The following is a 27,541-nucleotide window of genomic DNA, read 5'->3' on the forward strand; positions in this document are numbered from 1 at the left end:
ATAGACTTGATCTGAAAATGAAAAATGGACTTATTTATGCAAAAGTTTCTTATATTAACTGACCCTGATTTCCATGGCCCCAACTGACTTACGCCAAGTGAATTGCAAATTAATGCTGTTATAGGCAGTGGCGCATTAATTTCACTCTAAAAATTTAACAAAAACCTCAAGGATACTTAGTAGTTGTAATGTACTCTTCAATCAGGAACCTTGAAGGCAGCTGGTACGCTCAGACACACAAGGGAAACCCTGCCGATTCCAGATTTCACCGAGGCCCTTTTGGGGACCCAGGCTTTCTGCTGCGGAACCAACAAGGAATTGGTATGTTTGATAGTAATAAGTCCATAAAGAGGTACCGCCAAGGATTTGGCAAGGCGCAGTCACAAAACAGGCAAAAGGGTTGAGGCAGGTGTCATCAAGAATCAAATTCAAAACAGGCAGAAGTCAAAAACCAGGAAATTCCAGCCGTAAATAACGCTTTAGCAGGGCCTGTAAACAGAAGCCAGCTTGGGCACTGTTAAAATAGAGGAAGGCCTTTTTAAAGGAGAATTGGCGTCAATTTGTATCTTTCACAAAAAAATGTTGTAATGATGTTCGGCATCAAAACTCGATGAACGCAAATGAACCAATGCCAGCGTCACTTGCACACGTCCGGAACATGTGCCATTGTCGGAAGCACCCACCTGAGCTTCGAAAGCCAGGAGAGACATGCTGGGAGGTAAGAGAACGGAGAAATCTCTCGGCGCATCAGACAGTAGTGATGGGAGAATCTGACCTGTTTCGTTCACTAAAAACTCTTGAAATGGCAAAAATTTGCCAAAAGTTTTAATTAATTGTTTTTTCTCTCTTAAAAACTTTTAAGTTTTCTTCTTTGTCTTGCTAAATATGGGTCAATAAATATAACACTCTTAAATACTATCAACAATTAGGAAACTTCAAATTTTATGCTTACTGCTGTTTGAATAGCTAATTAGGTTTATAGTATTTTAATGATAGTTGCACTTACGTAAAGAACTAATTTTCTGTAATTAAAATCAAATCTGTCTGAGCTTTATAATAAAGAGTAACAAAATATCTAGCACAATGGGCTTCTTGCTATTTTAAACAAAAATATTCTTTAGCCGAAAAAGAACATTTGTTCAGACAAGTTGTTTTTTTAGATTTATTACTGTATATGTGATACTGGACAAAGAAAATAAAGACTTAAATGCAGTATATTCCTTCATTAATAATCATTACATGGACGGCCTTTGCGTTGATAATATCACTTAGAACACTGTATGCCTGTGTTTTAAAATGTGATATAATTCAGTCTTATATACAGTACAGGGGAAACCCAATTATGGGCATATTTATCAAAATTCTAATGTGTGAGGTTTTTAAAATTTAAAATAACACATTTGAAAACTTGCCCAACTTATTAGCACTTAAAAATAATTTAGGGGCCCATTTACTTAGCTCGAGTGAAGGAATAGAGGAAAAAAAGTTCGAAATTCGAATGGTCGAATATGGCTACTTCGACCATCGAATGGGCTACTTCGACCTTCGACAACGACCTTCGACTTTGAATCGAACGATTCGAACTAAAAATCGTTCGACTATTCGACCATTCGGTAGTCTAAGTACTGTCTCTTTAAAAAATTCTTCTACCCCCTAGTTCGCCACCTAAAACCTACCGAGGCCAATGTTAGCCTATGGGGAAGGTCCCCATAGGCATCCTAACAATTTCCTGATCGAAGGAATATCCTTCGATTGATGGATTAAAATCCTTCGAATCGAAGGATTTAATCATTCGAACGATTATTCCTTCGATCGTTCGATCGTAGGAATAGCGGTAAATCCTTCGATATTCGAAGTCGAAGGATTTTACTTCGACGGTCGAATATCGAGGGTTAATTAACCCTCGATATTCGACCCTAGGTAAATGTGCCCCTAAGTCTCAAAAACGTGATTGATTAAAAGCATGAAAATTCAGATTTAGCTAAATTACTTTCTACTCATCATTTTCAGTGAATCTACTAAAAAATGAAAAACTCAAAACAATAAAATAATATTTAAGTTATGCTTACATTTTTACAAAGGATAACTCCTGTTGACGTATAAATGAACTCACCAGCTTTTAATTGCCAACATTTGACACTTGAGCTTTTTGCATATAATATATTTTAAACTCTTAAAGGGGACCTGTCACCCTAAAAAATAATTCCAAATCCTGTTTTATGATGTTAGCCAAGCAAAATAAGCTTCACTTACACTACAGGTATGGGACCTGTTATCCAGAATGCTCGGGACCTGGGGTTTTCCAGATAACGGATCTTTCTGTAATTTGGGTCTTCATGCCTTAAGTCTACTAGAAATTCATTTAAACATTAAATACACCCAATAGGCTGGTTTTGCTTCCAATAAGGATTAATGATATCTTAGTTGGGATCAAGTACAAGCTACTGTTTTATTATTACAGAGAAAAAGGAAATCATTTTTAAAAATTTGGATTACTTGGATAAAATGGAGTCTATGGGAAAGAGCCATTCCGTAATTCGGAGCTTTCTGGATATTGGGTTTCCGGATAAGGGATCTTATACCTGTATGCACACAATTTTAATCGTCTTTCTTTTAGTCTTGTAAATCACAATCACATCAAGCAGACGGGAGCCATTTTGCGGACACTGTTATTAAGGCAAGCTTGTTTATGCACCAAAATAGGGCACCTGATACCCAGGCACTGACTACAAAATTAAATGTTGGAGATTGAGTGGGAATTTAAGGAGTGCAGTGACATTTTAATTGCAGAATGGAAAGTGAAAGGCAGTTAATATATGATTGACAACTAAGAGTTTATAACCAGTATGGATGTTTAATTTTAAAATGACTTATTATACAGATTTTCATGTGTGGGTGACAGGTCCCCTTGAAAATGTCAGAAACTCAATTCAACTAATTCAATTTCCTGAGTTTTAGCTCACAAAAAAATCTTGAATCACAGTAAAAACTCAATTTCAAGCATTGATAATTCTGCCCTTTAGTCCCCCAGTTACAAAAATTAAAAAAAACTTTACATTTCCTTAAAATACTACAGTTTAATAATTAGTGAATGTGCATGAAAAATCTTTTCAGATTCAACTAAAGACTCAAAATAAGCAATCTTATGTGAAATCAACTATACTGTAGGTATGTCCTACCTTCTTGGTCAGTTGCAATCATGATGGACGTATACTGTTTGGGTAAGAAGCTAAGTTCAGAAACACCATTTGTTGCTTCTATATCAAACGTGTAGTTCACATGAGATAAGAAATCCAGCACAGTGACTGAAGCATTTTGCAGGCCAGAATGTGCAGGAACAAAACGAATTCCGCCACCACAGAGTTCACATTGGCTTGGATCGCACTTCTTGCAGAGTACGTTGTACATGAGATCCTTTCTTCCACCAGTGTCAATAGGTGGACTCCACTCTAAATAAAGAGCAGTTTCATTCATGTTAAAGTTTACATTCCTTGGAGCTGAAGGTGGTTCTGAAAGATAAAAACAAGGAACAAAGAGAAAAGCAACATTAACATGACCACGGTGAAATTCCATGACTTGTTTTTGGAGCATTACTTGATTTCCCTGTAGTAGCATAGAGAGCAATCATTTTTCCAATAATCAAGTCTTAGTTAGTAATCAGCCTCCTACTGGGATGTTACTAACACTGCCAAGAATACTTATTTCAAACCCGTATAAAACTGCATTAAGCTCTAGAAATCTAATGATTTAATTTAAAATGTGTTAAAAATTCATGCTATTTTCAAGCGTCTGATATATTTTACAACTTACAACTAGCCTAAATAGGGACATTTGGATGAAATAAGAAGTCCCACACAGGAAGTCTATTATATTTCATATACACCAAATACTTCTGTTGCCTCTGCTTTCCAAGGAAAAGGCAAACAGTTATTCAAGATGGGTAATAAACGTCAAAACATGAAATTATTGTATGTATTTAGGGAGCAGAAAATAAACAACTTATTTGTCTAGGAAGCATTATCAGGATAAACTTTAATCATCAAAGTTATTTTTAAAAGGAATTTTTTGTGTGTGATCCATTTCCACTCACATGCCACTTGAGTACTTTGTTTGCATTAATTGGAAATTGATTTGCAAATTTTAAGGGCTGCTCTTTACACAAACAATTTGTTGTTTACTTAAGGGGTTATTTATTAAAGGTTGAGTTTGTGAGGTTTCTGAGTTTGTTTCCTTTAATTTAAACAAACTCGAACGTTGGTTTATTTATGAAGAAATCTGAATGTAAAAAAACTCGATTGAACGCAATAGTGGAAAAAACTTGAATACCTCAAATTTATCACATTTATAGGCTATAAAAACTCTATTATCCCAAATTTATTGAGTTTTTGAGCACAAGAACATCTTCAAATTGTTAAAGGAGAACTAAAGCTTAACTAAAGGAGTAGGCTAGAAATGTTCTACATTATGTTTTTGGGCTTCTGTACCAACCCAGGGCAACCACATCCTTTTAGTAGTAAAGATCTGTGTCTCCAAAGATGCCCCAGTAGCTCCCCATCTTCTTTTCTGCTGATTCACTGCACATGCTCTGTGCTGCTGTCACTTACTGAACTTAGGGACCCACTCACAATATACAGTACACATTGGGTAACAAAAAAGAAAAAGAAAAAGCAGCCTATGAGCCGCAGTTCCAGCAAAACTGGAGAAATTATTTAAGAAATGTGGAATTTAATGAACTTTTCTCTAATATTCACCCTCCACATTTAATCAATGATATTAGTTTTAATCTTATCCTAATCTGGTAAACAGAACCAATTTGACAGTATTGCACAATTGGCTATGTAAAAATAGTTATCACATTTGTATATTCCTCTTCCATCCTCAGTTTATCACAGTTGTGGAAATAATAACTGGGCATCATGATCAGTTATGAATTTTGAAAACAAAAATTCATAGCTTTTTTAAAAGAAGAGGTGACATACTCAAAAGAACTTTCCACTTTGGCCAACAGAAACCACTATTAAACTTGAATCTATTGAGAGGTTTGGATGTTTTGTCTGAAAATATGTTCATATTTGGGGCACACTTGACAGAATATCATATATTACCAATAGTTTACTTAACCTTTGTAGCAAAATAAGGTAAATACGAGCCTTAATTGTTTTTTATATGTGTTCCCTGGAAAGTTTTCTATCCATTAAAATTGCCATGACAAGGTATTCATTTGCCCTATTTGGGATAATAGGGATCTTATGTACATCTATTGGTGAAGCAGTGAAGAAGTAGTATGCCTGTAAACTTAGGGGACACCCATTTCAAAGGGACCTGTTTAAGATTGCTTGAGTTAATGAACTCACTCAGGGTTTTGGGTCCGATAACCTTGTCTATCTTTGTTTTTTTCCCTCAAGCATTACTTTTTTAAATAAAAATTTGGCATTTATATTCTGCCGAACTGTTCCACTCATGGAAAAACACAATGATTAACAAAGTTTTTGGGCCTGAAACCTTGCATTTGAGGTTTCCAGTGCAGGCAGGAGACCTATAGCAAGCACCTACTATCACAACAACTGGCAATTTACCTGTATGGGTAGAAGCACTACAAGTCCATATACATTGGGCACGAAACATCGCATGTGTTCATTAACTTATGTGGGGTTTCCTTGAAGAAAGCCAGAAAGCTTGAGCAATCTTAACTCGACCCCCTATTGAATACTAGACATGGAATTATAGCTTTCTTTTAATGAAAGCCCTGGAGCTACAGATGAAGCCACTTTGGTTTTTGAGTTTGACACAGAATAATTAAACCCGAAGTTTTTCTATAGTAGAAGATTTGGCGCCGCCATTTTTAAAACCGCACGTCACTTCCTCTCTGCGCATTGTCTCTAGTTTGCATACGCCTCTTCCTTGACCCATAGCCAACAAGAGTGCACACTTCTCTGCACAGTGACACATAATACATATATTACAGACCTCAGTCAGACAGTCCCGAATGCTGTGTATAATAAATTGCCCTCTGCTCCTCTGCTTCTCCGCTCGCTGCAAACTGTAAATTAAAATCCCAGCGAGCTGAGGAGCTTCAAAGCTTCCACTAGGCAATGGGAACATAAAATATGATTGGTGGTTGAGTAAATGCAGGCGGGGCCGGGAAGTCAGGGATGACAAATGGGTAAACCACGTGACCCAAACTTCATCTCTTCTCAGGGAAGACAGGAGATGATAGTGTGCATGCGCAGGGCACCTCTCAGCCGAATTGCGCATGCGTGTGCCCTGATTAGAAGGTTTTTTAGACTGCAGCATGGAAATCCATTTCTGTGCAGCTTGCCACTTATTTGAAAATGGATTACAGCGCAAGAATGAATGGAAAACTGAAAGAAGAAATGCCTGCTGGTAAGCTTATATACATTTTATGGCCAATAATTGAAGCTTTATTTTATTTTTCACTTTCCTTCTCTTTAAATAAGCAAATGTGGATGTATTCCTGCATGTATTGTTATATTGTGGTTTTGGTACAGTTATACAGTATAAACATGGGAGAGTTGCATATTATTATTCATTTTTAATGAATGTCAAATGCTTGATCCAGGGAATGCTTCAGATCACCATTGGGGAACAAAAGGAATTTTTTCCCTCTTGAGGCATAATTGGCAGTGGCTTCAGGCTGGGTTTTTGCCTTCCTCTGGATCAAAACAATGGGTATATGATAATGGATTTTAAGTCTTATTTGTCACGGCAGCGGTAGGACCTTGCCAGGGTACTGCACAGGTAAGTTTAGAAGAGGGAGAAAAGGGGTTCTCTCCTGTGACTGCACAGTGGGTTGATTGATGCCGACTCTACTACTGCTTGTGCTAGGTGACAGCCAGGTTGCATTTCCTATAATCAACACACTGCAGATTCCATACCAACAGAAGGGCTGCTGAACCTCTCTCATGGTAGATGGTAGAGATGCAGCTCCTGCTCGTAGCAGAGTTTGGGGCCATCCTCTCTGTAGGTACAGGCAGCCAAAAACTCAGTGGTGGATATAATGGCATAGTGCTGATCTCAAGTAAGGAGCAGCAAAGCATAGTAGTGATCTCTTATGGAATTCTGGCTTTGAATAATGCCTTGGGTTGAGGCTGGCAAGGTCTTATTTAGTTGATAAAATGTGAATAAATGCTGTGGCCATTTTCACCATTTCTGGCTTCTGGTGCCTCATTATGGTATGTAACAATGGGGTTTAATGGGATAGCTAAAGGCGAAGGGTCAATTGAGGAGTCCCCTTGTCATGTGATTTCATAGTCCACTAAGCTTGTGGACAGAAGGCTGGAAACACCTTGCTCATCAGGAATGGGTGATACATCAGACATCAAACTTGATAAGCATTTCAGAGAAATCATAAAAATAACTTGAATTCACAGTAACTGGGAGATAAGGCAACTGTATATCTCAGTTTAAATATAATAATTAGCAGCTATGACTTTCCTGTAGTTATGCACTCCATGAGATTCTTTATTGTCTTTGGTTCTAATGAGTCTCGACGAGAGAGATCTTATTTTTATTGCTGCAGATGTTGCCCCCAGCTGACATTTTGCCTGTCCCTGTAATTATTACTCCTCTTCAATGCTTTTCATTCACTGCTTATAAAAATAACTGCTGTCAATCTAATTTCAAACCCGTGGCTTAGAATGAAAGTCAAGATCTCTTTTATTTCTATTGAGTATTGTCTTGAATTTGCTAGCTTTTCTTTTATTCTGTCGTGATTTCTTTCTATTTTCTTATTTTACATGTACACAATCTCACAATCAACCATTACTTGCCTCAGATCATAGACTATACTGCAGGTATGGGACCTGTTATCCAGAATGTTCAGGACCATGGGGCACATTTACTAAGGGTTGAAGTGAATTTTTGAAGTTAAAAACTTCGAAATTCAAACTATTTTTTGGGTACTTTGAATAGGCTTAAATATAGACTTTGATTCAAAGTAAAAAATACCGTCTCTTTAAAAAAGTTCGACTTCGACACTTCGCCACCTTAAACCTGCCATTAGCCTATGGGGACCTCCTAGAACCCTGAGCACCCCAGGTATCATAAGTAGACATGGATATTCAGTTATTTTATTATTTACTATTTTTTTTACCCTGATAAAAATGTTCATGCTGAATGAAAAATGATTATTATTTTATTTCCTAGCAACTAACACCTTATTTTGTCCAAGAGAAGTGGCAGAATATTTTCATCACCTGGAAATGAGAAATACACAAAATTATTTGCAGATAGCTGTTTTGTTGCCTTACATCTTGTTAAATAAAACCTCAATTAACCGTGTGCCAAGTCGACTTCTGTCTTCCTTCTCTTTATGGAAAGTGTATTTGTTTTAGGTTCACAAATATTAAGATGGCTGTTGGTTTCATCAATTACTGAAGAACTTCTATAAATAATTTATCAGTGCTATTGATTTCTAGTATGGATGTGAGTCAACAGAAACTTTCTCATTACTTTTTAAGGACAGTTGAACACAAACTAAATTCAGCAGAAATCTCTGTAAACTATAGTCTTTTATTAGTCCAAAATTAAAATGTGTTAGAGATAGGAATTATTCTATAAAACCAATCTCATAGTAATAAATTATACTATTTACCCTGTAAATAATTCACTATAATATATAACATTTTATTCCTGAACCAACAAGTGAATTTTTCTAGTTTTAATATGGGTGTGGTCATTGTGCCTGGCAATGTGCTTTCAGAAAGAGCCAGCACTTTATCATGGAACTGCTTTCAGATAAGCTATTGTTTCTCTTCCTCAATTTAATTGAAGGAGTTGCAGTTGGACTTGGATTTTTACTATTGAGTTCTATTTTCATATCTACCAGGGAGTTGATATCTTTTTCGTTATCATTGTTCTACTGCGGTGGGAAGGGGGGAGAAATTGAAGGGGCAATATCACTCCAACTTGCAGTGCAGCAGTAAAGAGTGACTGAAGTTTATTAGAGCACAAGTCACATGACTGAGTTCTGGGAAAACTAACAACATGTCTAGCGCCATGTCAGATTTCAAAATTAGATTTATAAAAGTGTTTTCTCTTTTGAAAAATAGATTTCATGACATGACAAGATTCACTTTAAAATTAAAAAATTGTGTATGACTCAAAATTAGTTCCATTAATGATTTTCAAGTTAGATGTTATACAGTATTTGGTCTTTCTAAACCAAAGATACAGAGCAAATGCATTGAGTTCAGTATCCAAAGGAAATTTATTTAGGAATGTTCCATGTCTCACAAATATCTCTACAAATATCACCATGCATGTATCTATGCTCCCTTCTCTCTTGAATATACATGTAAGCAGTGTCATTGAAGATACTGTTCTGTAACCCACTAATATTTGCTCAATCTTTTTATCCATAGGAATAGCAGTAGACTGACTCATTATATTCCAACCCCACTGTAAGTGCATTTACAATGCAGACAGTTGTGCCCCTTGGGGGTTTTCAGTCCATCATGAATTTTTATACTACACTGAGACTTCCTGGCTCACACTGAAAGGCTTCAGATAACTGCAAGGTCACAGAAAGTCAGAGAACTTAACACCAGAACAAATTATAAACATTATTCAGTTGCATTAATCAAAAATGTTCAATATTTTTATCATTTATTGTAAATATGATTGCAATTGGAAGTAGGATCTGTTTGGCCGATAAACAAAACAGGAGGATGACTGACTTCTGTTACATTTATTTCAAGAATCAGAACCAAAGAACAAAAAGGGATAAGCAAACACTGCTTTCAACTTCAATTACATTTACAAAAATATGAAAATGTTTAATTAAAGTGTACTAGAAAGCTGCTTGGGATTCTGTTTTCTTTCGATTAGGCAAATCTTGGATGTATTGCTCATAAACAGAGCATTGACTGACAACTGATTCAGTATTTCATTCCTTTTTTTATCATTCAAAAGCTCATGCAAAATTTATGTATAACACATATTATTTTAGTTATTATATGAGTACTTGCAGGAAACAAAAATACTCTGACACAAGGCTGAAAAAATATGTCCTCTTTACTGAAGGGCCCTTATCCCAATTTGCATGACGATTAAATAGCTTTTTAATTGCCATCAAATTATCCTGGCTAAACTGTGATTTCATGCAAATATTAAGCTGTAATGACATACAGTGAATCATTTAGTAAGATTTAGAACTTGGAACAAAGAGGGACAATTAATTCTAATCCTCATATTTAACAATATAATGTGTCACTGGGCTGTTTATGGATATGGCCTGATTGCGTTGTTATCATTTATAAATTATGCCCAGATGAAGTTGCACATACAATATGTCTGGCACCAGTATCCACACTGCAGACATTGTTCTCTATAGCCTTTTGTAATGTAAGGGAAAATTAACATAAACTTCTGTAATATTGGGGTTGAATCGAGCAAATGTATATTTTATTTTTAAAATGTGAGTGAGATCTAAGACTTCCAGGAATGTAGAAATACAATCAATTCTGTAACACTTTCTGGGCTGTAATAGCCTAAATCCAGCTGTTCCTAGGCAGAACATATTATATTTTTGACTCCCTCTTCGAGGTAACCCAGCACAATGGAGCCGAAAGGCAACACTGAGGTTCTTGAGCCCAATAACAATTTATTGAACATATACTTCTCAGTAAATTCAACATCAGGTACTGTAGCATAACATTCATTGAATTCTCTCTGGGTTCTAATCAAACATTGCAGGTATTGCCTTACAGTGTTTCAGGATGCCTTAAGAGGGCTTCAAGGGCTTACACTGAAATTCCATTGAAGAGTCCATACCCACTTGAGTTCCTAAACTTCACTACCACCTGGAGATCTACTCCACACTAAGGGGCACATTTACTAAGCTCGAGTGAAGGATAAGAATAAAAAATACTTCAAATTTTTTTTTGGCTACTTCGACCATCAAATTGGCTACTTCGACCTTCGAATACGACTTCGAATCGAACGATTCAAACTAAAAATCGTTCAACTATTCGACCATTCGATAGTTGAAGTACTGTCTCTTTAAAAAAAACTTCGACCAACTTCTTCGCCACCTAAAACCTACCGAGTACCAATGTTAGCATATGGGGAAGATCCCCATAAGCTTTCCTTGCTTTTTTTGATCAAAGGAAAATTGTTCGATCGATGGATTAAAATCCTTCGAATTGTTCGCTTCGAAGGATTTAATCGTTCGGTCGAACGATTTTTCCTTCGATCGTTCGATTGAATGAAATGCGGTAAATCCTTTGACTACGATATTTGAAGTTGAAGGATTTTACTTCGAGGTTCGAATATCGAGGGTTAATTAACCCTTGATATTCGACCAATAGTAAATGTGCCCCTAAATCTCCTTAGTGGAGCACAGATTTCTCTTTCCAGTTATCCCGTCTACCCAACAGTATTGGACTAGTCTATTAGAGGATCTTGTATCCATTATCTATATCAGTTGCATAAAAACCCATGTGCGCTGCCAAACAGAATCTTCTGTAGGCTGCCAGTCCACATAGGGGCTATCCATGGTAAATCACAGCCCATATTTGGCACCCCCAAGTGCATGTTTTCTCCAACTTTTACATTTGAATTTGGCTCATGGGTAAAAAAAAGTTTGGGGCTCTGATCTATATCTTTTCATGGAGTCCTTCTTCCCAGCTTCACTGAAGACCTCCTTCACTAATGACACAGAGCTTCTTGCTGGTGTAAGAAACCATCTGGGTTTTGTCATCATTTTCTTGTATCTACTCATGGGATCATGGCAATTGTGTATTACACAGAGTATATGGTAATGTATCCTTAATAGTGATGGGCGGAAAATCTCACCATTGTTGAATTCAGGCAGGCAATTTGTTCGCGAAACCGCCTCAAAAATTTGGCATGTGACAAAAAAATTTGAAGCGCAACGAAATCGAAGCGCGGGGCAAACCAGTTTTTCGCCGTTTCACTCATTTCTACAGAAATTTGGAAATTATTCAGCGCAACGCAGCAGATTCACCCATCACTAATCCTTAAAGGGGACCCGTCACCCAAAAAAAAAAGAACTTTAATTACACTGTATAAATTATTTGAATATTGTTTCCTTCAGTCTGGAACTCATATTTATAGCAAGCAGGCATTTTGTGGACACTGTTATTAAGACAAGCCTTGTATCATCTCAGAATCTTGTTTGTGCACCAGAATGGGGGACCTGATGTCCATCCCCATGCCCTGGCTACACAATTAAATGGTGAAGAGAACTGGGGGAATGTGGGGAGAGCAGTGACCTCTAGGAAGTGCTGAATGGAAAGTGAAAGAAATTGCTTGCCCCGCCTCTATGCCTAGGCATAGAGGAGGGGCAGACAACATTTGATTGACAGATTGGGGATGGAAATAGCTGTATGTTACTACTGGAGTCATAGAACAATATCTGTATGTGAGAAACTCTCTCAACTGGAATTGGGCAAGTTGGGGGGTTTCTCTTGGCATCTGGTCAGTTGGGAGGTAAGCTGTGGGGACAGGTGTCACAAACCAGGATAAAAGAACACTGGACAGGAGTAAGGGAAAAAAGCAGCCAGATAGCCTGGAGGAGTGGGAAGCCTGAGAGAAGAGAGAGAGGAGCCGTTACAAGACAGCATGTGAGGACTATAGACCAGAGGGAAGCCTCAATGAAGCTGATCTCTATTCCATTGCTCTTTTGGTAACAATAATGTTACTGTATAGTTTTGTAACTGTAAATAGTGTAAATACTGTGTTTAATTATAATAATTTATGTGTAACAATCCACTGATTTATTATGCAATATAATCACTTTAATATACACTAATTGGTGTGGATTCTTTGTCTGCTTGCTCGAAAAAACCTATCCCTAGTAAAAGGGGTGAGTTATATTATTATTAATATATCCTAATCTTGAAAATCACTTATGCTGCAGGATCCCCAGCTAGCTGAGACTTCTTGAGCTAGCAGGGGGCTTAACTCTTTGAGCACCCTAAAATTCCAGACTATTTTAAATGGTAAGTTCACATTATAATACATATTTTATAATACTTTAAGTACTGTATGCAGAACTAGGTGCAAAATTGATCCTGGATTAGTACCAATTATCAATCAATTAGATGTTTGCTTTCATTAGTTTTATTGCATTAAAGCAATAAATTGTAACTGCTAATTGGTTTCTGTTGTTTACTATGGTAATTGGTACTGGATTGTTACTATTGGTTACAACACTTGGAGCAAAACTTGCACATGACTAAGTTTTTTAAATTGTTATTGTGTTGCAGAGAGATCCTAGCAACCAGGTACAAATAGGATATGTTTTTAATGACAATTATTACTGACCCCAGCAAATTGTTAGTACAGGTATGGATACCCATTATCCAGAAAGCTCTGAATTACCAAAAGGCCATCTTCTGTAGACTTCATTTTATATAAATAATTAGAATTTTTAAAAATGATTTCCTTTTTCTCTGTAATAATAAAACAGTACCTTGTACTTGATCCCAACTAAGATATAATTAATCCTTATTAAAGCAAACCCAGCCTATTGGGGTTATTTTATGTTTCCATGATTTTCTAGTAGATTTAAGGGATTAAATTAAATTACAGAAAGATCCATTATCCGGAAAACCCAAAGTCCCAAGCATTCTGGATAACAGGTCCAATACTTGTATTTAAAATCCCAGTATGGAGGGAAGCAGAGTTTAAAAGCCAACAAGGGACCAGATTTGCTTAAATTACTTATGTATACCAAATACAGGAAGCATGTATGAAAGCAAACATCAGTTGGTTGCTATGGTTTACTAGATTTGCCCCATAGCTTCAAAGCAGGCATAGCAACAAACTGCAAGACAATCATCTGGTCTGACCATATTCTAAAACTCAATGTGATTTACGATATATGCCCCCCTCCCCTAGAAAGAATTAGCAACCCATGAAAAAGACTATGTTAAATGAGTATTTTTTAAATTTGGTGCTCTGGATCATGGGCATAACATAGGAATTTTAACATAGACTTACTTGTACATGCCATAGATGGAGGGTCTTTCTCAGCTCTGTAGAAACCTTTTTCACACTGGCACACGGTTGTTGCCTCAACATAGGTGAAACTGTGTGGAGGACATTTGGAACATTTGATATTCCCAGCAACCGCTTTGTAGAATCCTGGGCGGCATGCTGCAAAACAAAAGAAAACAAGACATTTAATGCTCCTCACCTCTCTACTGTTTTACATCTGTCATTTGACTGAGGCAGTGAGAAATCCTGGTTAGACACTTCGTGTAAACTCATCCTGACCGTAGGCAAGGCATTTTGTCTACCTGTTTCTTAGACAACAAAATGAGATTGTAAATTCTGCTGAGCAGAACGTGATGATGTCTGTTTCCTTACAACAACAGTAAATAATTATATTATAATGTTACACTTGGGCCTGCCTTAAGCCAGAACCAGAGTTGATGTTTACATATATTTTATAGTATTCATGTTATTTTACCTCCTTCTGAATGCTTGGATATTTAGCTGGTTACATATATTAGAGCTAGAAACATAAAAGGTAATGCAATTTTTGTGTGGCTCATTTATTGTTTCCAGAGGTGTGATGGTCTAATAATTGCCTTCCGCAGATAAACAAGGAATAAAACATTGCTCTCCAAACCAGAGAAATGCATATGCACGAGGTTTGGACACATACTGAATTGGCTTTACTTGGTGTATTCAAGATAGGGATGCACCAAATCCACTATTTTAGGATTCAGCTGAATCCCGAATCCTTCGAAAGATTCGGCTGAATATGAATCTTAATTTGCATATGTAAATTAGGAAAACAAGAGAGAAAGAAAAAAAAGCACAAACATTTTTTGACTTCCTTGTTTGTATAATGAACTCATGTGAGTTTTTGGATTCAATTCAGTTTGGCCAGGGACTTGGATTTGGCCAAATCCTTCTGAAAAAGAATCTTGGGCAAATCCCGAATGGAATCCTGGATTTGGTGCATCCCTAATTTAAAATGACAAAAAAAGGCACAAACTCAGGCTTCCAATCATTACATAGAATACATAAACAGTGGTTTATCAAGACCCTCATGTTAAGATCTCAAAGAGAGATCTGATTTTGACCTTTGAAATTAGATTAAACTGTTAAGTCACTTGCAGATTTGGTTTAGATGCATAATTGACATTTTGACAAGCACCCCCACAGTTAAATCCTTATCTGCATTGTGACACCCCCATGACTCGCTGCAGATAGGGAAAAGGTTACTAGAAAAGCTGCTTTTATTGATAGGTTTGTGAGACATATCTGTGGAATCAACAAAGCAATATGCTCTGGTTCAATCTTGCTTTCAAATCACATGACCCCATTGATTTTTGGGTTTATGAACCACTAAGCAATATTTGTCAGAGAGGTCCATGAAGAACTCAACCAATTTGTTGTTATCCTACATTCCAGGCCATTGGAATTAGAGATAAATAAAGGTGACGTCGCTTAAAAACAAATTGTCTTTTGTGATCAGCAGTATCTTTTTTGAGATAATGAGGCTTCACAGTAGCTTTTATGGCAATTGCTATGCATTATGATTGTGGATGGTTTGGAGACATATGTGGATAGCCAAAGAACAGTAAGAAGTTCATGTAGGGAAAGCTCTATTCTACCATGGAAAAGCTTTGAGAACATGTATTTAATCCCACTTTCTAACTGATAGACTCCCTTAGGACTAGATTTTTGTGTTTCCGTATGAACCACATTTCTTGAATGTGGCCAGCTTTGGCAATTTTGGACATAGGTTTAATATAGGGAAATGGATATGGGTGATTCCACCAAACATGTGTTTCTTATTTATTTGGCCCAGCTGCATTGGCTTTTTCTGCAATACATTTTCTGCAGCTTTATTTTCACAAATTTCATTTCACCTTTGTTGCTCAACAATGCCATAAAAGACTTGAGGGCTCATTTATTAAACCACTCCAAAGTACTAAGCACAAAACTCCACACTATGGGACAGATTCAATTCAGTGAAAAAAAGTTTTACTCATAAAAACTCATGGATGAGATTCAACTTGAGATGCAATTAAACTTTTCTCAAACTTTATCATGTGAAAACTCTATTGAAGTTCATGAGAAAAAAACTTAAACTAAGTTAGGAGAACAGATTAACCTCCTCAAATCGAATCTAGTCCATGCGTTTTTCCATGATAAAGCATGAGATATCTTTTTCTCACTAAATTCAATCTGGCCCTATGTTGTGGCCCTTGTGTGAAACAATAATTGTGTTTAAGCAGTATTTAAATGGTAGAATTAGGAACCCTGGAACCCTGAAATTAAAACCTTCTCAAGACAGGGGTCAAGACTCAAGTCTAAGGGGGTTATTTACTAAACTCCAAATGCAAAGATTCAAAAAAAAAATTGTGATTTTTTTTATAAAATCTGACTTTTAAAAAAATCACGAATTTTTTTGAATTTATTAAACCCAGAGGATGGAAAAGTCAGAATCTGAAAATCTGGCATCTCAGACCTGTTGAGGTTGCATATAAGTCAATGGGAGAAGTCCCAATGATTTTTTGATGTGCACTGGGTTGCGGGGCAATACCCCGAAGTTTTCGGTTGAAAATTATGAAAAAATTTTGAACATTGTGAAAATTGGATGAAAAAGTCCGAAAAATTTGTGAAAATCGAATTTTTTCCCACAAAGCAGTTTTTCAGCCCCCAAAATATGCTGAAAAACACTACCTCGGCTTATACTCGGGTCAAGCGCAAAAACAGTCGCCGGCGTCTAAGAATAGTCGCTGGTGTCCAAGAATAGTCGCCGGCATCCAAGAATAGTCTCCAAGAATATTCGCCAGCGTCCAAGAATGGTCGCCGGCATCCAAAAACAAGACGCCGGCAACTCCAATGGGAGCAGAAACCCTCAATTTTTTGATTGGAACTTACCAGAAGCTGCTGCATTTCTCACCCTAGGCTTATACTTGAGTCAATAAGCTTTCTCAGTTTTTGGAGGTAAAATTAGGTACCTCGGCTTATACTCGGGACGGCTTATACTTGAGTATATACGGTAAGCATAAAAAACCTGAGTGGATTTGATCGGAGTTTGTAGCTGAAAATATTGAGATAAATTTGGACTTTGATAAATAACCCCCTAAGGCTCACTTGCACCAAAATGGGCTGCTTTTTGAACCTTGTTCTGCAAATTAGGCAGAATGGACATATTGGGGGGCATCACAGATATAGATGAGTACAAGTAGGTGCAAGCTTCTTTTTTTATATTTATATGTTTTTATTGTGTTTACAGAATAAACAGCAGATTTTGACCAAAGCTGTACAATTCAGCTTTCTGAGCAAAAGTCATTGATATTGATTTTAAACGGTGATGCCATCTATACATTTTACCAAATTAAAAACAGGTAAACCAGAACTAAATTTAACAATCGAAATACCTAACAACGTAACAGCGTAAAACTGCTCAGTGAATACACAAGTGCAAGCTTCTTCAAATGCACAATTCTTTGCTTGCAAAGAAAACATCAATTTTCAAATGTAAATGAGTCATTTGATTGCAAGTTAAGCTTTCCTTTTTAAAAAATATCTGGAACTAAACATGCAACACTCTCTAAAGCTTTATTCCAAACATTAATGGTAAAATCTCATAAAGCAGAACAAATAAAAAAGAACCTGTAGAGGAAGAAAATAACATCAGCTTTATTATAGAGCCCTAAAGTGCTACATCTGCAGAGTAAATATCTCTAAATCCAGGTTATAGCCTTATAGCCATAGGGAATCAAAGCTGCTAGCATTGTTAAGCAATATACTTAGGAAGGTTCAAACAACAACCAAATGTTAAGGTTCCTTAGGTTTAATCTTTTTCCCGTGGTTTCATCCTGCATCCGTTTCAGAGGCGAGTGCAAGATTATCCGAAATCTTAAAGGCTATTACAGTTCTTTTTCTATATTTCATAACAAAAGGATTATGGATACATAGCAAGCTTTAATGGAAGCCAGTAATCACATCTCTTGTTGCTATTATGAGACATCAACAGTCCAGTACACGTTAAACTATTTTATGTATCTATAATAATAAACCCCACTACTGTGATGGAAAAATTAGACAAAGAAATGCTGTGCAATTTTACATGGAGGAGACCACAAGACAAGTTCTTACATTCAACACACACATGTGCACGGGGCCGATTCACTAACTTCGAGTGAAGGATTTTTTGGGCTACTTCGAACATCGAATGGGCTACTTCGACCATCGACTACGACTTTGACTTCGAACCGAAGGATTCGAACTAAAAATCGTTCGACTATTCGATAGTCGAAGTACTGTCTCTTTAAGAAAAAACTTCGACCCCCTAGTTCGCCCATCTAAAAGCTACCGAAGTCAATGTTAGCCTAAGTTTTTTGGTCGAAGGATAATCCTTCGATCGTTGGATTAAAATCCTTTGAATCGTTTGATTCGAAGGATTTAATCGTTCGATCGAAGGATTATTCCTTAGATCGTTTGATCTAACTATTTGCGCTAAAATCCTTTGACTTCGATATTTGAAGTGGAAGGATTTTAATTCCCAGTCGAATATCGAGGGTTAATTAACCCTCGATATTCGACCCTTGGTAAATCAGCCCCCAATAGTTTGTAAAATGAATGACTAAAATGCACATGTTATCATGCCACATGTTATTGTATCTATGAAAATGTTGTGATACACAATTATTGTTTTCGTTTATAGCTTTATATAAATAATGTGGCAGTGGTAGTTGGAATGTAGAGTACACGTCTTTTGTTGTCATATCATCTGAGCTTTTGTTGGTGGCAGTGTGTCATTCACAATGTTATGGTCCCAGGTTAGTCTTCCAAGATGGTCATATTTGAAAAGGGCACAAAATTCCTACACAGGGCTCTAATGGCATCATATATTTCCAATGCAACAATATCCATTGTTTTCCCCACAAGGAGACCAATGCAAACAATTTCACATATGAAAATCATAATGGGAATAGAGATCGGCAAATTCTTTCACCTTGTTTCGCTGCGGAAATGACGCCCATAGGCTTGCGTCAAAAAAAAAAAGATGTGCGTCAAAATATTTTGGATGCTGGTAGACTTTAATGGGCATCAGCGACATTTCGCCCGTGGCAAATTTTTGGCGAGATGAAACTGGTCAAAATCGCCCATCCCTAAATGGGAATTGAGCTACATATGGTACATGTATGGGATCTGTTATCCAGAAACTCATTATCTAGAAAGCTCTGAATATTAGGAAGGCCACCTCCCATAGACTCCATTTTATGGTACAGGTATGGGATCTGTTATCCAGAAACCCATTATCCAGAAAGCTCTCCCATAGACTCCATTTTATAAATGATCAAAATTTTTTTGTAAATGATTTCCATTTTCTCTGTAATAATAAAACAGTACCTTGTACTTGATCCCAACTAAGATATAGTTAATCGGTATTGGATGCAAAACAATTATATTTGGTTTAATAAATGTTTAATGATTTTCTGGTAGACTTAAGGTTTGAAGATCCAAATTACGGAAAGAGCCATTATCTGGAAAACTCCAGATCTTGAGCATTTTGGATAACAGGTCCCATACCTGTAAAAGTTGGTCAATGCTGATTGTATTTTAGGTATGGAGTTCCTTTACAGGAGATCTTTTTTTATTTTTATTTTTTGAAACTATATATAATTGAGCTCTGCTAGCTGATAAATGGAACGTTCTGTTGCGTCTGCTATTTCCTGTCAGCAATAAAATATTTTCCCAATAAATAATATTATTTGTCCTGCAATTTTGTACTTATTTCATACAAATATACATATTTAACTTCAGTGTGATTTGTTTGATTCTAAATCTTCCAAATTAGCTCTGCTTACCCGCTAACAGATTTCATATAATAAACAGAACCCTTATTTTGGTTCTCAGTGTTATTCTACAAAACAATATAGATGAAACAAGAACAGCTAGGAGGGTTAATTAAAAAAAAACACTTTTGAAGCACAGAGACATTCCTATCGATTAATAATTACATTTTTTGGAAAAAAATAACTTTAAACAAGATAGATGGGAAAATTTGCATAGTTTAAGAAACGCAGAAGCTTATTTATCAAATTGTAGTAGTTTTAAAGGTTTTTGAAACTAGGATTAAACTCACTTTCTCTAAAATTACAAATGTTATGTAAGTTATTAAAGATCAGAACATAAAAAATAAGACCAAAAAAAAAGTGGATAATACTCTTAAATATGAAAACAATGACTAGTGAAAAAATCCAAAAACCTCGAAAAAACCGAATTGATTAAAAATGGTTAGAGATGAGCGAAATTTTTTGCAAAGTTTTGCTGTGAAAATTTTGCACATAGACTCCAATGGGTGAAATTAGTTGTTGCGAGTCAAAAAAATGTTGTCGCCTATAGACTGCAATGTATTTCGGTGAATTTTCACCATCATTAAAAATGGTCCATGAAGATCAGCGCAGCTCAATTTTTGTATTAGAGGTTTTTGTGTTTTTTACATTAAATAAAAATCTATTTTCTAGAGTATTTTTATATTGGAAATACCACAATTTTTTAGATATTAGTGGAAAAGATAGGAATTAAATATATATATTATTGGCTTCTAGAGAATGTTTAGATTTTCTATAGTTAGAGTGGAGTACATGCAAGATTCTATAATTTGCGATAAACCTATTTTAAGGGGTACAATGGGCACATTACAATTAAAATTACATCTAGGGGCCGATTCACTAACTTCGAGTGAAGGATTCGAAGTTAAAAAACTTTGAATTTCGAAGGTTTTTTTTGGGCTACTTCGACCATCGGATGGGCTACTTCGACCTTCGACTACGACTATGGAAGGATTCGAAGTATAAATCATTCTACTATTCGACCATTCGATAGTCGAAGTACTGTCTCTATAAGAAAAAACTTTGACCCCCTAGTTCGCCATCTAAAAGCTACCGAAGTCAATGTTAGCCTATGGGGAAGGTCCCCATAGGCTTGGCTAACTTTTTTTGATCGAAGGATATTCCTTCAATCGTTGGATTAAAATCCTTCGAATCGTTTGATTCGAAGGATTTTATCGTTGGATCAAAGGAATTATCCTTCGATCGTTCGATCAAACTATCTGCACTCAATCCTTTGACTTCGATATTCGAAGTCGAAGGATTTTAGTTCCTAGTCGAATATCGAGGGTTAATTAACCCTCGATATTCGACCCTTAGTGAATCGGCCCCCTAGTCTGTTGAATAAAATTTTGCTGATTTTGGAACAAAGCTGAAGAGGCCAAAGAGGCCATTGATTCTACCAAATCTAGCTTTGGTTCACAATGGTTATAAGTAAATACAATAGGGGATGAATATAAAATGTTTTGTGTCTTTTTCATTGAGGTTTACTGCAGTATTAATGGAAGCAATATAGTTTTAAGAACATTGTTTAATTTCGCTTAATTAAATTCCATGTATTGTTTTTATGCCATAAGAAATAGGAGAATCCTGTTAAACCACAATTTTGGCTTTTTTGAGTTACAAGCTGCTCTTGGCTCGTAAAAGTTTACAGAAATCTAATAAACATTATCATTAAATCAAAGGGCTGTTTTTCAAAGAGAGTCTAAGGCAGCAAATAAGCATTTCTCCAAAATTGAGGCCAGTTTGTCTTCAAGATGCTCCTAATCTTTATTACTTTGGGTGCAGTTTGGAAGCCATGTGCTAGAAACTAAGGGGCAAATAGAACAATGTGATTTTTCAGGGTAATCAAATTCAAATCATGACTTTATACAATTGTTTTTTTTTCTAGTTTCTGTTTTTTTGATAAATATGTAGCATTTAATTGCATTTGTGCTGTAGTAATTAAATGGGCCACATGTTTTAATAACACACTGAGATCACGTGGTTGACAACAATTCTTAAGATCCCCTCATCACTCAAAGACATATAGATACTGGGTGGATACAAGAAATTCTGTGTTTTTTGATCGCAAGTTTCCTTCTCATATTTAGTAGCCCCCATTTCTTGGAAAACAAGGTTAATGACACTGTATTTGTAATATCAGGTATCTTTTTTTCAGCTCATCATTATTTATTGGTATAATGCCAGCAAGATATATATTGCTTTTCATTAATTTAGTCATATAATAATTTAACAATTAAGGAATAGAAATTGCATCAAAGCGCCCTGCTCATAAAAGCTTACAACTTGTGACAACAAGTAAGGTGAAAATAATTGGTGGTTTGTATGTTGATTTTGCATCAAGAATGGACTATGCTTCTCTGAACAGTTGGATTATTAAGGAGTGTTTTAAGATTTGGAGGGAATGGAAACAGGCAGAAGTTCAAGAGAAGTCTTGCAGTTGGGAATGAAATGAAGTCAGAAACAGAACATTTCTTTACACTCCTGACACTTTCTGTATACTCTCAGGAAAATTTATTGTTTATAGTTTCAGTTACTGCCTCACAAGAAAAGTTCAACAATACTTGCCGTCCTTTGTTTGTTTGTTTAACAATTAGAAAGAATGAGATAAGAAACTTGAGTTGAGGAAGAATAAACAGAACCATTGCTTGTAAAAATACAGAACATCTGAACCTCTAATGTTATTGAAGCCTGGGTGGAAATAAAAATAGTATAATACGATATATAATTATGTGATTAGCACATGCACGGAAATAAGTTCAGACAAAACTTGTCTTTCACTTGTGGTATCTATAGATGAAAGTCATCCATTTCATTTGAACTCATTTGAGGACATACATTCTATAAGGCTATAGTAAACATATTAAGCAGCATTTATTTTTAAAAAAACAGTGTTTACTCTAGTTTGTCAAACCATGGGAACCATTTAGCAGTGACAGGTTTAGTAAGGTTTGAATAGTTGAAGTCAGCTTCTTTTTGGTTGTTTGGGACTACCATAGCTGGATTATGTAGAGGGCTTTCTAGACTCCAGTCAAGGGTGTCAACGCTGCTTGGAGACTCAGGCACAGCAACAGCAAGGGTGGAGCATTTTGATTGTACTTATGGTTCAGCAGCAAGGTTAAAAAGTATGTTAAAAGTACAGATTTTGGTGTTTTTTAAGGCAGTTGGTTCTATCAGACTGTTGTGAACTGCAACAAGTGCTCGCCAAAAAAAGGACAATTAGGGGCCGATTCATCAAGGGTCGGATATCGAGGGTTAATTAACCCTCGATATTCGACTAGGAATTGAAATCCTTCGACTTCGAATATCGAAGTCGAAGGATTTAGCGCAAATTCTGAGATCGAACGATCGAAGGATTATTCCTTCGATCGAACGATTAAATCCTTCGACAGTACTTCGACTATCGAATGGTCGAATAGTTGAACGATTTTTACTTCGAATCCTTCGATTCGAAGTCGTAGTCGTAGTCAAAGGTCGAAGTAGCCCATTCGATGGTCGAAGTAGCCCAAAAAAAACTTCGAAATTCGAAGTTTTTTTACTTCGAATCCTTCACTCGAAGTTAATGAATCGGCCCCTTACTGTATATAATACAGATATGAGATCCTTTATTCAGAAACCAGTTATCCAGAAAGCTCAGAATTATGGAAAGGCCGTCTCCCATAGACTCCATTTAATCGAAATAATCATGTTTTTTGAAAATGATTTCCTTTTTTCTCTATCATAATAAAACAGTAGCTTGTACTTGATCCAAACCAAGATATAATGAATCATTATTGGAATCATAAACAGCCTATTGGGTTATTTAATGCTTGCATGATTTTCTAGTACATTTAAATTATGAAATTACGGAAAGATCCCTTATCTGGAAAACCCCAGGTTCCAAGCATTCTTGATAACAGGTCCCATACCTGTAATAGTATTGCAAAAAAGAGGTAGACATTACCACCATAATATGTTGATGTATTTGTTGTTGTCTAGGAAGAATTTGCAACACTAAGTTAATGTGAATGAAGACATCTTCAATTCATACATAAGAGCTCATTCTTCAATATCTTCAGAGTCCTCGTTCTTCGGTATCTATTTAAGGCAAAATCAATTGACTATAAACTCAACTTATATATTTACTCCTAATGAATTCTGTTGGGCTGCTTCTGTGAGGTATAATGTGAGGTACTAAAACGAAACCGCTAAGTGTTCCAAATATTTTTTTTTAAATGTTGCCAACTATAGTTTATTATTATTGTTATTGCCACTAATACCCAATTAAAAGCCGAGCTGAACAGCTAATAGGTAAGTCAGTCTATAATGATAATCAAGTGCAAATCAGAGAAAGCATGCAAGCCCTAGACACATTAATTTTGCATTAACCTCACTTTTAATGTCAACAACACTATTACGCAGATACAAATTAATCCAGCCGCACTACAATTTTGTTTCCCATTAATGTCTCCCCTTGTCGAGAAAGCAATGCGCTGTCTGGCTGTAATGTATCAACACTGTCACACGGATCAAATGCTTCTGCTGTCACAGATTCACAGCTTGGGGCTTTATCCCAGCTGTTAGAAGACTCATTTGATGGCTAACTAAATTGAGAATTCTTACCAAAAATTATAGGGTAGAATGCAGCACATAATATGTTTATCTTCATTTTACATAAGATATTAGATATGTATTCAAGATTTCCAAACATAGAGGCCAATTTATCAAAATTTGTATTTGTGAAATTTTCGTATTTTTAAATGTTTTCTTTTTTGAATATACTCAAATAACAAAAAAAAAACACACAACTGTTAGCTTATTTGTTAAAATCTGAAGACAAAAAGCAGACAAATAAAATTATGGAAAAAACTCAAATTCATCATTTTAATGGGTCTACAAGCTCAAATATATTGAAAAACTCAAAAAAACTCAAATTCAATAATTGGCGCAGATTTATCAAGGGTCGAATTTCGAAGTTGAAAATACTTCGAAATTCGACCATCGAATTGAATTACTTTGACTTCGAATATCGTATATATATATCGTATCGATTCGTTTTTTTCATCAAATTTGGCCATTTGTGGTCGAAGTAAAATCGTTCGAACGATTCAAAGGATTTCAGCGATCGATCGAGCGATTTTTCATCGACTTCCAAATACTTAAAAAACTGTTCTAGAAGACTAATATAGCACTTTGGCAGGTTTGAAAATCCGAATTATTTTAAAGAGACAGTACTTTGACTTTTGAATGGTCGAATATTCAAGCTATTTTACTTTGAATCGAATTCTAAGTCATAGTATCCTATTCGATAGTCGAAGTATCCAAAAAATTTCTTCGGATTTCGGATTTTTTAACTTCAAAAATCAATAAATAAATATCAAAACTTCAAGTTTTTTTAATATTCCAGATTCATTATTTTTAATGAGATTAGAATCACCGAAAAAAAAATACAAATGTTGATGCATGCCCCCCCCCCCTTAGTGTTATTGAAGCAATGAAGGAAAAATATTTTTGGTCAGCATTTTAATATGGACTTGGGTTTCAACATGGAGTAACTGAGCTGAGGGTGAAATATTTTTGGACTTAACTGGGTTAACTGTGACCTCCAAAGTAAAGTGAATGTCATGCAAAAACTATGTTTCGCAGCTTCATTATGTATTGTAATTCCAACTATGTGTGTAGAATTTTGCATACCTAGTGGCACTAAGTAAATACTATTTTTGAAATATATACAGTATCTATTCTGTGGTTACCTTCTTGGTTCGAAGTCTCCAATCAGAGAAGAACATTAAATAGGTACTGTAGACAGACATTATCCAGTAATGTAGGGTCATTATATAGATTTGTATTGTGACATCACATTCATAGCCACGAAGCAACAGTAACAAGTATCAAACATCAGGAACAGACCTATAACTCTAAGACCACATTTAAGGGGTTATTTATCAAAGGTCGAGTTTGTGAAGCTTGTACGTTTTTTATGCATCAAACAAACTCACAACTCAAATGTTTTCTAATTTATGAACAAACTCGAATGTAAAAAACTTGATCGGTGTAATCGGGGTGAAAACTGGAATTCTCAAATTGATTGAGTTTTCAGCGGAAAAAAAAACCTAAAATCGCTCAAATTAATTGAGTTTTTGAGCAAAAACCACCAAAAAAACCCCCCAAACATCGTGAAGGCTACAAACATCTTCAAATGGCTTAAGGGACCTCTGCCATTGACTTCTACGTGACCTTGACAGGTTTTAGCTGGAGTGTTTTCTGATTCAAGCTATTTCCTTCTTTGGTGTCTAATAAATCTCAAAAAAAATTGAGGTTTTTTTAACCTAAAAATTTGAGTTTTTACTGAAGACTACCCTCGAAAACTCACATTTTTCTGAGAAAAAAAAACAATTCAACCTTTGCTAAAGTCTTTTCTCTGGTTCTCAATGTTTTACAACATAGTGCCTTCTCTGACTTCTGGAATAGCTTCATGGAACTGGAAGTTAAAAATCTGCATGGCTTCCTTCCCATATACTGTACTGTAACTACATATTCCTATCAGCAGGACTTCCAGCTCTACACAAGGACATACAGACCATCACTTTCCAGCAAATGTCATTCTGATTTAATCTAGCACAAGCTGACACTTGGGGGAAACAATTTAAATGTAAAATGGTGACTATTGGGTTATCCTGAGTTATATCCCTTTAATTACATCAATTGAGCTTAACTTTTATATCTGTCTTGGTAGCCTGAGATATTACCTAGGGATATATATCTGGCTGCATGTAAATGCATTTGAATCCCATGTTAATATGCAACATAATTTAACAATTCACCGTTCACTGCAGGAACAGGAAACATTTATGTGCTGCTTAGTTCATATATCTTATACCAACTGTGCTACTATTTGTATGCACATTAAAGAGAGAGAATAAATCATTAGTGGTGAAGTATACCTATCACTCCATGCTCACAACATCAGCAGCATCCCTACCTTTACGGTTTTATGACTCTTATACACAGTTCTAATTTATCACAGTGCATTTTCATTCGGAATTTGTCATTGGGGAATGATGAAGCGCAAGGCTCTGCATGTATATTGTGGATTACATTACTTAAAAGAAACATATCTGTGCTGAACTCCATGCAAAGCTGAGGAAGGCAAATTTAGGAATATAAAGTACGATTTCCAACAGCCGGATCTTCAGTCTACACAGGTTTTGATCACACCAGTTCCAGGATATTCAAGTATATATTCAAGTGTTCTCATTTTACCACTTAACATGATTAGTGATGGGCGAATTTATTCGCCAGGCGCGAATTCGCGGCGAATTTGCGCGATTCGCCGCCAGCGAATAAATTCGCGAAACTCCCGCGAAAATTTGCGGAAAAAATTCGCCGGCGTCAAATTTTTTTTTTCAAAAAACGGACACCGGCGTCAAAAACGGGCGCCGGCGTCAAAAACGAGCAAATTCGCCCATCACTAAACATGATTTAAGGTGCATTAAAACATTGCAGTGTCATCATCCTGTTATGGTTTTACCCACTTTGAATTGTGCCTCACTATAGTATAATGGCAAATGGGGGCAAGAAAGAGAATGTTTTCTAATATCTGACACCATGTGATAGAGCAATATCCATTGTTTGGCTTTCCTGAGCAGTACCGGACTCCTGGTATGGGTGATGGGTGAATAAATTAGCCAAACACGAATTTC

General features: G+C 36.0%; 1 protein-coding gene across 2 annotated transcripts in view; it reads right to left on the reverse strand.

Annotated features, from left to right (window-relative positions):
• Positions 1-27,541, reverse strand: part of LOC108707429 (ephrin type-A receptor 6) — a 431,367-nt gene that overhangs the window by 209,464 nt on the left and 194,362 nt on the right. For both annotated transcript variants that reach the window (XM_041581591.1, XM_041581590.1), the window contains exons 4-5: positions 13,990-14,145; positions 3,180-3,509 (exon numbers count right to left, since the gene is read on the reverse strand). In XM_041581591.1, coding sequence (XP_041437525.1) covers positions 3,180-3,509; positions 13,990-14,145 — 486 coding nt within the window. The remainder of the gene's footprint in view (positions 1-3,179; positions 3,510-13,989; positions 14,146-27,541) is intronic.

The sequence above is a fragment of the Xenopus laevis genome, chromosome 2L (assembly GCF_017654675.1).
Source record: "Xenopus laevis strain J_2021 chromosome 2L, Xenopus_laevis_v10.1, whole genome shotgun sequence".
Lineage (NCBI taxonomy): Eukaryota > Metazoa > Chordata > Amphibia > Anura > Pipidae > Xenopus > Xenopus laevis.